The 12,421-nt window shown below is 44.9% G+C and overlaps 1 protein-coding gene across 8 annotated transcripts in view; it reads left to right on the top strand.

Annotated features, from left to right (window-relative positions):
• PTPRF (protein tyrosine phosphatase receptor type F) overlaps window positions 1-12,421 on the top strand; it is a 622,833-nt gene that overhangs the window by 483,325 nt on the left and 127,087 nt on the right. For all 8 annotated transcript variants that reach the window (XM_084635810.1, XM_084635808.1, XM_084635807.1 and 5 more), the window contains one exon: window positions 1,540-1,728. In XM_084635810.1, the coding sequence (XP_084491936.1) occupies window positions 1,540-1,728 (189 nt within the window). The remainder of the gene's footprint in view (window positions 1-1,539; window positions 1,729-12,421) is intronic.

The raw sequence follows: 12,421 nt of genomic DNA, 5'->3' as shown, positions 1-12,421 counted from the left end.
TTCTCCCAAGATCTTAGGAAAGGATGTTTAAGATTAGTCACCAAATGTTCCTAGTTTGTGCTGCAAATGTGGAACTTTAAAATAAAAGACACAACCAAAGTATCTTCTTGTTCGTGCTTCTCTGAGAGTGTGTAAAGTATGGGGACGGTAGGATCCCAGGGAAAGAAATGTAAAAATCGAGGTATGGTGGGATCACAATCTTGTTGGACTTTGGGGGATCCGTCGGGCCTGGTAGGTTTGAAATGTTCCAGTGAGTGGAAGGGGCAGATTAGCAGGCAAGGAGAGGGTTTGCTTAAGTTCTGCTCTCAAACTAGAGAAAACAGGAGCCTGCTGAAAATAATTGAATTTGTAGTGCTTTTCAGGATCCTTAATGTTCTCCTGGCTCTCTCTTTGCATGGAAGTGTGTCCTTTTTCATTGCCATTTAGGCTTAGTAGAGTACAGTACATCTTGCCACAGAAGTGAGTAAATGAGCTCTGTCCTGCACTTCTTTGCTGAATGGCTGTTCTGAAGCTTCCTCCGTTTTTCAGCACAGGCTACTTAACACATTCAGCCAAGCCTACCTGTGCACTTACGGCAGCAGCACACGGAATTGGCCTTTCCTTTCCAAGCCGTTCTATCTGTGCTTTTCGCAGTTCAGCATGGGGATGCTTTCATTTATAATATAGCAGTAAGCCACACCAGCGTGTGCATTAGTCATCTCTTGCACACCTCCGATGCTTTCAGCTGCCTAGGAAGTCCATCGGGAGCTTCCTAATGCACAGCCTGGCATTACTCTTCGTGGTTAGATGTAAAGTTTACATTCGTTTGTTTCTAATAACCTCTTTAACACCAGTTTTTGGGGCAGGGAGAGATTTGTAATGGATCTTTCCGTTGGGAAGACTCATACTCTCTTGACAATTTGTATTGTTTAGTATGTTTGTTTGTTTGTAAGGTGCCTTGGCCTATTTGACCTGGTGGTTGGCTGCATGTCTGTGTAGCATCCAGAACACCTCTCTCTTCTTGCATAAAGACAAACACCTGCTCTGAGAGTTTATTAACAACAATAGATCGAGCTTACGCATCGGTGAAAATCGTGGGCATGTCCCACGGCAGCTGATTCAAACAGAGTTCAATTTAGCAGCAGCCCCTGTTGCTGCAGTGAGTGCTCATTATAGAGGCTAGAGCGCTTTGGGGGTTTGCAAGCTTCTCAGGCCATGTCTATACTTACAGCTGCTGCCGCATGTCTGGGGAAGATGCTCTGTGCCGACAGGAAAGAGCTCTCCCGTCGGCATAAAAAACCCACCTCCACGAGCGGGAGAAGCTCCCCCGCCAACATAGCGCTGTGCACACGAGCGCTTATGTCGGTGTAACACCTGGTGCTCAGGGGGTGGAATACTCACACCCCTGAGCTGCCGTCGGCCGTAGTGTGGACATAACCACAGTGGGGGAGTTGGGCTGATGCTCTCCGGCAGAGGCACAGATGCTGCAGCATGGCACTGGATCCCATTACTATGCAACCTGTAACTCATCAGTCTGGTGTGTGTTGTTTCCTATTGCAGAAGATCACCTCCCATCTGGCTTTCCAACCATTGACATGGGCCCGCAGCTGAAGGTGGTAGAAAAGGCCCGCACAGCCACAATGCTCTGCGCTGCCAGTGGCAACCCCGATCCTGAAATCTCTTGGTTCAAGGACTTCCTTCCTGTGGATACAGGAACTAGCAATGGGCGCATCAAGCAGCTCCGTTCAGGTAAGGCCGCAAAGCAAGTAAGGCTTCCCTTCTCCTTCGCTGTTCCCTCCCAGCCTGTTGCCATTATAGCTTTTTGCATATTACTCTGAAGTGCAGCTATGCACCTAAACCCAGACGTTAACTTTGTCCCCATTGTGATATGAAAACCAACCTTTGGGGGCCAGTTTCCTCTGGCAGGATATCATGGCCTGCTAGAGAGAGAGATTAGCATGGACATGCCTTTGGGAACATCACACAGATTCCTCTGTCAGTCGGGGTGTTGGCTGAGGAGGCTAGCTCATAATGAGACTGCCTCAGATTCAGGGCAAGGTCAGACACTTCCCCATAGCTCAGCAGGCGCTCAGATCCTACAGTGATGAGCGCAGTGTAAGAACCTCTCTAGAACAGAATGGAGAACACAGCACACAGGATGTCAAGGCCCAGAGCCGTCAAGACAACACCCTTTTTTCTCTTTGAAGTCTTCACCAGTCTCCACATTTGGCAGAACAAGGATAAAGAAAAACCAAGAAGTCGAGTAGCAAATAAATGACTGGTCTGTAGATTTCAAGAACAGAAACATGGTTACCAGGCTGCACTTTCTTATTTCTTATTTAACAAATTAAATACAAGAATGTGCAATACATGCTGCAGACTTCTCTCTAACACTCTGGCACAAACTAGTCTGCTCCAATGGATGGAAATGCACTTGGGCCTCTTAATAATGCTCTCTTGCCTTTCTGTCATGTCTTTCCATCCTGCAGGATCTCAGAGCCCTTTACAAAATTAAACTACATAAAAGGATTGCCTAATCTATTGCTCAAACACAGCCACATCTGGGGTGGAACACAGCAAGTGTTTAACAATGCATAGCAGCACTATCCCACAGGGCTGGAAGTAAGGAATCCTGTGGTAGTCAGTTGAAAGCGCAGAAGGGAGTTGATATGGTGCCTCCTGACTAGAAATAAGATAATGCAGCCTCTGTTGCCTGTCTGTGGTATCTACTGGCACCCAAAGGCATAGTTTGCCTTGTCCAGAGCTGCCAGGGCATTCCTATATTCTCTCCTTATAACATGGACATTTAATGTGTGCCCTCCTTGTGCAACCTGACTGTGGTGCTCTGTCTCTTGTGCTAGCATGGAACAGCCTTTAACGGGGAGAGTGGGTAATTAGCAACCTCTGTCACCTACATTAGAACTTAGCCTGGCATTCTGGTTTCACCTAGATATGCTAGTGAGCACTAATTACACTAATACATTTCCAGCTTAGGAAATTTCACAGTGACCTTCAGCTTTTCTCCCCAACAAACCTGGTTTAATCTTGATACGTTTGTGCTGAAAGAAAATATCACACTCATTAATTATTCCTGGAAGCATTAGGTAAGCAGCAGTAGGAAAGTGCTATGGATATTTTGTTTTTCATAACTGACTAAATCAGCATCCTCAGGTAAAACTGTAAATAAGAGAGCCAGCTCTGATGCACTTGCTCTCTGCATCCTCTTTATGGGCACTTGTCCATCTCCTGTCTGCTGGGTGAGCTTGGAGAGACAGCTAGAGTGTAAAAACAATAAGCCCTGCCATAGTGTCCAAGTTTTGTTTCCTTTTTCCTGTTCTCAAGACGCGTCTCAATTGAATTTCACAGGGGATTCAAACTCTAGAATTTGACTGCTTGTTGAAGAGACTATAATTACCAAGGGAGGTATCAAGGGAACCTTTTTAGAAATCAATGAGCAACACACATCCTCAGTCCTGTGACGGAAATCGATTAGACTTCAGTGTGGTTTCAGCACAGCAGGCTTCCAAGTGTGGGTGAGGGTTTTGTTTTTAGGGGGTGGGGAAGGAGGACGCAAAGCCAATGTTAGGATGAAGATTCTCCCACCTCCTAACAAAAGTGGAATCAAGTAATTTACACCATGAGACTCTGGCTTCTCCTGGGTCAGAATTTAGCAGCTGCCAGCTTGTGGTCATTCCTGTAAGTACAATTTGAGCTAGAACTGGGTGGGGAATATGGCTCCTTCCTTCCCCTCTGCAGTTGTCCTGTTTGTACCAGTGTAATAGATCAGGCAGTCCCTGATCCAATCCACCAGCTGCTATTAGAGACTCCAGCAGAATTTGATAATGAAGGAAAGTTGTTTTTCAGAAGAAAATAAATGTAAACAAGCATTTCATTATGAAGTATTCATCTTCCCACAAAAAAGGGGTCTCTGCTCCATTTAGAGCAAAATCATCTGATACAACAGTATCTCCCAGCCAGCCTGGTGTCAGCTCAGACTGTCGCGGTCTGAGCACAAACTCATTTCATTTAATTTAATTAAAACTAATAAGACCCAGACCGATGGAATGTAGTTAAAATAGTTGCATATAAAGAGTAATGTCTAGCCATTTCATATACGTGATTTCCTAACAAAGTCTTCACCCAGCACACAGTCGTTTGCTATATATTATTTTCCAAAAGGGCCAGAGTTCTACCTCAGACATATTGAACGTCAGTCTGAAAATGCCAAAGCCGCTTTGGAAATCTACATTCTCCCTTGTGAGAGAGAGTTTTTTCCCCTTTATTTCTTCAGGCTCCTGGTGCAGTATGAACAGCTAGATAGATAATAAGTCAGATAGTTAGAAAAGGTGCTCTCCTTTGACACCCCGATTTACATGGGCTGGCAGCACTCTAGGGGGCTTCAGACAGAAGCTTTGAAATAATGTGCAGTCAGACCATGTATACTCAAGATGGGCTCTGCCCAGCACTTTCTAGAGGTCTAGTCTTCCTCTGACTGGGGTCCTGAAGAGGATGTGCATTGCGAGGAAGACCAGTCGTAGCCTTATTGGGATCCAGGAAGTGGGCGGGCAAAGCCCGCCCACTGCTAAAGGATCCCCCCCCCCAGCCTAAGGGGGGTGTCCACAGGACCTGGGAAACCCAATAATTACGGGGGACAACTAATGAACAACAGGGACAGGAGTGCAGTCAAAGGGTCAAACGAAGGGATCCTGACCGGGACACCGAGCAGAGAACCTCGGACAGCGCCCACTGCTCCTCAAAGGCGTCAAGGGAGTCAGTGGACGCCGCCCAGAGGAACTCTGCCCGGAGGCATGAACGGACAGAGGATCAGAAATAGGCCCCACAGTCGCAGGAGACTCCATCGGCCAACCTCCTCACCCTGGTTTTATAGATGGCCACTTTAGCCAGGGCCAGGAGGAGGCTGACCAGGAGATCCCGCGACTTAACCTTAGGCAGGTTTAGTTCTATAACACTACCAGCTGGAGTCTTTGTCAGAAAGAAAACTCCTATTCATGTATGTCCTGGGTGTCATTCCTGAAACTTGTCTGTTATTTATATACATGCGTATATGCATTTTTTAGTAAACTTTTTTATAGTTAGCTGGCTCCTTAGTTTCTTTTTATAAAAGGAATGTATCCCCACCCAGGAACAAAATCTTTCTGTTCCTTAATGTCAAGTCTTGTGTATTATTGCAAATTGGGGTGGGGCTATTCCACATACACACAGTTCTTCTACAGAGTTCAACACAGCAGTAGGTACAAGATCTTCTCTATCTTGTCAGATAGACAATCCAGGATCTGGTCCTACCTGGCTGTATTAAACATTTCCGGTACTAAACTTACCAGTATCTCCTTCCTCTTGTGGTAAGTAGGCTTTGCCACAAACCAATTACTCGGAAAGACCCAAGTGATTCTGTCCTGGAAGTACAACTTCCTGTCAGTGCCTCATAATCATCGACAAAGGTCACAGGATGTAAGGCGTAGTCTGCACTGGAGAAATTTACCCTGACTGCTAACCATTTTAAAACTGGCTCTGCTAAACCAATTTTAAAACAGCTGGAGATGTAGTATACTAAGTGGTTTTAAAACAGGTTCTGGCAACCAGGAGTCTAGTTTACATTATGGCTCCAACTGGTTTTAAAATAGATTTAGGGGAATTTGTTTTCAAACTAGTTTAGTGATCTGGAGACAATTTTCCCAATGTAGACCAGGTCTAAGCGTTTCTACTGATGCTCAGGAGCTCACTTTGAATTTTAGGGTCTTGAGCAGAGAACCTTTAATTCAGTACAGCTCTCTGAAGGACCCTCTTGCAAAGTTTATGGTATTCAGACCTTTCAACCTGTTGGTCACTTCCAACACATGGGTTCAGGATTCATATTCAAGGAAGCGTTTCTGCCTTGCTCATGAGAAAATTGTCTGATAAAATTTAAAAAAAAATTGTAAGAAAGTAATGTTGGAACCAGATGTTCCATTTATCCTGAATGCTAACAAAGACTCATATGTGTTGGACTGAAAGGGAACTCGGTACGTCCTCTAGTCCAGTCCCCGGCACTGAGGCAGGACTAAGTATTATCTAGAACATCCCTGACTGGTGTTTGTCTAACCTGCTCTTTAAAACAGGTTAGACAAACAAAGTCTTTCTGCCCCCACCCCCACTGAGGTTAGAAGAGGAAATGTTTCACTAACACTGTTTTGTGATGCCAAAAATTCTGCATCTGTTAAACAGCTTTGTTTAACAAGAGTCATCCTGTTCATGATGTATTTTAATTCATAGCGACTAGAACTGTGTCCTGGACCTGGCGATTGCTAACAGGCAGCTCATTTGATATTCAAGTCATGAAACATGGCTCTGCAGAAGACCCCCAATCGTTCTCAGTGCAAGTGTGATGCCTCATTCCATGGTGGCCGTGTGCGCGGCTGCTTACCTAGATTATCCCTGGGTAGTTGCGCACTCTGAGTTCTTAGCAAACATGTTCTCTCCAGTTATGCTGCTTCACTTAGATGCCTGCTCTTCAGATCTGTTACTTGTGGTTGACAGCCTAGAGGCTATCGCTGTTGTCAGATCACTGGGGTGCTCAGCCACCTGAGAAAGTGATCCTGCAAGAAGCTGAGCACCTTCTGCTTCTCCCGCTTCCATTACAGTCATGCCCAAAAGCCCCAGTCAGGCTTGGGGCTCTTTTGCGTTGGGCACTGCATGGACGCACAGGAGGAGATAGTCCCTGTCCCAAACAGCTTACCGAATCCAAGAACATTAAAATTGTTTATTTCATCGAGTGTGGAAGGTGCTCAGAGTCTGGCAGGAGGCTCTTGCCTCCTGTCAAGATCAGGTTGTAAATCCAGAAAGCATGTGGGCATCTGGCTGAAAAGAAGAACTGCATAATAGCATGGTCCAAAAGGATACAGTTCCCCATGTCAAGGGTGTGAGCTCTCTCAGGAGTGGGCTGAGCAGACAGATGGCCCAAAACGTTTAGAGAGATGAACTACAGAGTAAGAATTTGTCATTCTTTGAATGTTTGTCCATGTGGCTGTCAGTGCATGAGATGTATGCACACACCAATAAGGGGGTCCACACCGGTAAAGCTCTGAAGGACCACAGTTACTGTGCAAGGTAAGAAACCCTCTCTCTTGTTGTCACATTCCCTAACAATGGCTTGCCTTAAATAGGGCTTCATTCGAAACTATCTGATACCAGCTGAACTGAGCTTTCTGGGATGGGGGTATTACTAAACCCAGCTCCCTGCTACGTTCAGTGTGAGATACTCGGAAACTGGGATCAGGGGGGTGAACTATGTGTCTGTGAAGAGGTACTGGATTGACAGCCTTAAGGCGAGTCTGTGTCCAACAGAAATCAGCCCCTCACTCTCCACCAGTGGAAAGGGCTAGGGCCACGCAGCCACTGGTGTTTCTAGACCTGCTCTGGGTGGAGCTATCAGTCCCACCAGTAAAAATACTCAAGTCCTGTCCGTACTAATGCTTCCATCATCACTGTGGTGGCTGCAGCTGCACCAGTGGGGAATTATGGGTCAGGCAAGGCCACAGAGACTGAAGTCTACACTTATCTAGAGAATGGGTCCATCACAGACAGCGACAATGCCAGCTTCCCCTACATACTCTCCTGCCAATGTGCATCAACCTGCACTTCCAGTGAGGGAGAGGGCCCAGGCTAATGTAATGCCAGTTATTGAGGTCGTGATCTGTTAAGTTCTCTCACTTACGATGAGCACTTCAGCCCTTCAGTGCACACAAAGGACTAGGCTGAAAGCTTGTACCTGGGATGCCCTTTGTCATAAGCCTGCCTAGCCATCACAGGACACAAGCTGGGCTCAGTTATTAATCTGTCCAAGTGTTTGTCATGCTGCCAGCTTCATGGTCTGTTCTGTAATTAAGCCCTTTTGGGGTATGAGGGGGAATCAATCTTGTCCTGTGATTTTTGAGGACTCGTTGCCTGTGTTCTTTCTGTCACGCTGAGCATCCCACAGGAAAGTGTTATAGGAGCTCCTCGAATGCCATGTTTTCCACAAACATCCCCACATCAATGTTCCTCTGAGTGGAGAATGAAAATGTCCCAAGCCTGGCAGGGTGACTAGGCCCCTGAATGAATATTGTTCTTCTGCACCGTGAGCCTCCTGCAAGAGCTGGCTTAGGCTGCTAGGCCAGAGGGATTGAGCTGTAGTGCGGGGAGAAGATGAGCCCATCACACTTAGCTTGAGGGAATCTGTTTCAAGTGTGTACTTGCTCCTGGAGCTCTGTGTAGACAATTGCGTATTAGAGAAAAGGGCCTAACTACTGTGGTGGGTAGATTTAACGGCTGGCTTCAAATCTCCGTGGTGTTAGTGTAAAACTATAAACCCCACTTCAGCCGGCCAAGAGCATGGAAGGAATTCCTGGGTTCTGCTCCAGGGATGGGTTCTCTGTGTCGTTTCCATGCCTGTGTGGGGAGTGACCTTCTATGCTGAGGCTTTTTACATGGGGTGGAATAGGCAGAGAAAACCAGCGGCTTCAGAGAAAGCTGAGCACTTACCAAACTTTCCACCTGGGCAATGAAAAATAACCCTCTGCTCCCTGTCTGTGCAGCACCAGTGCTGTGCACATATCTCTGGCTGTCACTGTTCTGTCAAGGGTAGCAGTAGTTACCAAGATAGATAAATAGGCAGCAGATTCACTATGGCAAAGGAGAGATTACCCACAACTTCAGCGACAGCAAGATCTTCCCTGATGCTTCACTCATCTGTGGACAAAAACGTCAAAAAATATAACCAGCCATAAAGTTAAATAAAATGGAGTAATGTCATCTTGGCTGAGGAGAATGCTAAAAGGAGCTGTCAGAATTGCTATTTCTGATTTGAACAAGGCTTCTGCCTAAAGGAACAGTAGTTAGGAGAGAGAGATAATAAGTGTAAATATTTTAATTACTTTTTAAGAGGCAAGTTAAACATGCTTAAAATCTGCCTTCTTTGTATTTACAGAAACTCTTTGAGTGTCTTTCTTTGTTTCCCATTGGGTGAGCATTGTTGTGGATAATGGAATGGGGAGCTGTAAATCTGAGATACACAGCACTCGTGTATGCATACTGGTATTTATTAATCAATACACTGAACATGATTTGACACTCTGTGTCCTGTTTAACCCTGTTTTTCTGTCTGTTTAAATTCCTCAGTTTTCTTTGGTAAGTGCTTGGTATTCAGATCTTACAAATCTGCATAAAACCAACACCTACCATGAACTGCCTACAGATTAGATATGCATGAATCTCTCCCTTGTACTAACAGCCTTCATATGTGCAAAATAAGACCAAGGGGACAAAACTGGGGATTAGAGGGGTTCACTGCCAATTTGCCTACCTGGATTTCCACACACTTGAAACTATGTATTGTTTATTAACCACATAGTAAACTCAGGGCAATAACTTGTTGATGCTCCACATGCTAATCTTAAACCCAATGATAATACAAATTTTTGCTGACTGTTGCATCAAGTCAACTGGACCTCATTACCAAAAAGCCCTCCTTCTAAGATGCACTGCATTACAGCATGTAAAAATGATCTTCAGCTCCGTTATAAAGAGGGTAAGGATTCTTTCCTCTAGCTACTGTCCAAATTAAGCAGAAATGAGGGAGGTGTGGCTGGTGTGCCATTGTTTAATCACTGGGATTAGTAGAAATTCTTTGTAGTTTTGTTTGAAAGTATTTTCTATATAAAGTTAGTTCTACATGACACTAATCTCCATGCCAGAGGAAACTAATACTGGGTTTGTACAAGTGGGCTCTCATGGAGGCTGGCTTTGCTCTCCTCTCCCCTTAATTTCATTTCTTTAAATCAGCAGATTTTGTCCCACTGGTCATTCTAACCTGAAAGCCAGAATGTGCCCCACGCCAGCAACCATGTGCTTAACACCGCGACCCTCCCAGCACACTCAGGCTCACACACCACTCAGTCTCCACTACCTCACCCCTTGCTACTGAACAAAGGGCACTGCACCATCTTTCCAATGTCTCTTCCATCTCAACTGCTTGAATAATAATGAATGCAAGTGAGTAGGCCAGTCACCAGCACCTCCTCTGCAGCGTAGTGGGCAGCTAGGAGCGGAATGGCAAACACCAGGTGGATGCTGCACTCCTGGGAGCAATGAGCTTTACTAACCTAAGAGTGTCACTCTGACTTTCAGTTTCTTTTTATTTATTCCTGTTGCGCTAATACAAATTCTAGCTTTAAAAACTTTCTGCTTTTTAGTTATAATTTTCTTCCTTTCCTCTTTGTACTAACGCTTCTCTCTAATCTTATTTGCATTCAAATTACCTCACCAGGTGGTACACCAATCAGAGGTAAGAATGCTGAAATGTGTCACATCACTTCATTTCCTGTCTGCCCTGCTCCTTCTCCACCAGTGTTTCTCATCTCCAGCTTTTTCTCTCAGCCCTGACTCTGCCGGTGCTCTTGCTCATCTGCACTCTCCCACTAGCGTGTTGATTTTGGTTTATTTTTAGTGTGACTCCTTGCAGAGTCATCCATTGCAGTGTTGCACTGTTGAAAGGGGGTTATTCAACGGAAAGTTTGAAAACTGGAAACACTTCTCCCGTGTGCCCCAGAGGGGCTGGCTCCTCCTGCGGCTTCACGAACTCTCTGAACTTCCGTACAGCATGGGACAGCAGTCACCTGCTGGGTGTCGATGCACAGGGAGTTTTGATCAGTCGCTGTGGTGTAGGTTTAAGACTGTAACATTTTCACAAGAGAACAATCAAACCTTTTGTCACTCTGCTGCTGTCAGGCATGAAAATCTAATCAGATGAAGGTAAATTCTAGAGAGTTCAGGCAAATCTGGCTGTGAGATAAGCAGCCCCTTGGTTTGAGAGCTATGTGTTTGCCTTTCAAGTACTGTCATGAGAGTGAGGAATCAGCCACTCCTGAGGAGACCCAAAAGCCTGCCCCATCCCCTGGAGCCAGTTGGCACTGAATTGTAGCATAGAGATTTGTTCTGAGCAAATGAATCTGAAACAGATCTGGCTGCTTTAAGCCTTCATTACTTAAACCCACCAACAGTTTGACAGCCCAGCATGCACAGACTTTGGCTAGTTTTTCACAGCCTGTATGCACCAGTAATGACTTACCAATTGGAGTGTTGTTTTTCTAGCCTAATACTCACAGTTGTCCTTTTATATTAACTTTAATATGTTAATCTGTGTTACATGGTAAGACCCTTTGAGTTCTCTTGTGATTTCTGTTACCACTGTTGACTGACCCCTACATTTCTGGATAGAATTATTACCCCTCCAAATCGATACAATCTCATTTGTCCAATGCTGCTCCTTCTCTCCTCCCCACCCGCCACTGAATCACTGCTGGAAGTTAATAATTTGACTCTTTGGAACTGGTTCTGTTGCTGTGGATTAATGTTTTCAGCTCCTGTAAAGTGATTTTAGAGCCAATGAGGATTGCTGTTTTATGTGTATTTGCATCAAGTTGCCTGTGTAGCAAATCTGGGTCAGGGAAAAAGATTGAAACTATTTCATTTATTTATAAAAAATGAATGGGTTTATGTATGTGTCATTCCTACCTTTGGAATGCTTCAAGATAGACAGCTGTGATGTTACAAGCTACTTAAACTATTTCTTCATCTCTATTCCTATTACAAATCCTAAAACGAAGGGAGAGATTGAATACTAACTAGCTGAGTGCACCAAGCTTCCAGCGTTGCATACACAACACATTGCATTTCTTGGGCCTTTCCTTGCACAGCTGTCTGATGACATTAGTAACTCAGCATCAGAACCGTGTGGATGTTCCATACCTCCTGCTTGGGAACTGAACATATCTCTGTAATAAGAATCATCCATCTCATAAAACATAAATCCCTCCCATTCGAATCCTGACAAGGTATTTTAAGAATGTGCTTGACATTATTTAAAATGTATGTGTCCTGTTTGAATGTCAAAGACAACATTTTTATGAGTGCAAACCGAAGCCATGTGCCCCTTTCTGCCTTTCTCTGGAGGATTTCTGCTAGCCTAACGCCTTTTGTTTAAAGCAGAGGTCGTTGAATTTCTAAAGATAACAACTGATTAGATGAAACCACTTTTCTAAAGGAGAGGTTATGTCCACTTAGATGTGACTGTTCTGCCATGTTCTATACCCAGCGGCACTCTTGTTCCTCATTACGGTAAGTTCGCTGCTTGAGCTTCTCTAGAATCCATGAGCCTGGTCCGAAAGGAAATTTGACTCTGTTAGAACAATCAGTTTGGGTGACTGCTGATCTAACTATCTGTATGATTCTCTGTTGAGAGGTTTTTGGTGTGTGAAGTAGCTTGGGAATTTCAAGCATTAGCCCAATACTTTATGAGGACAGGCCTAGACCACTGGAAGACCCAATTGCAGGAATCAGTGCATGATCAACAGGAGATTAAGATAAGAAACTCCTCATCAGTCCTCATTGAGCCTGGATGAGATTTATT

Source organism: Lepidochelys olivacea (genome assembly GCF_965140295.1).
Source record: "Lepidochelys olivacea isolate rLepOli2 genome assembly, chromosome: 8".
NCBI lineage: Eukaryota > Metazoa > Chordata > Testudines > Cheloniidae > Lepidochelys > Lepidochelys olivacea.
This window is presented reverse-complemented; position numbering and strand designations above follow the sequence as displayed.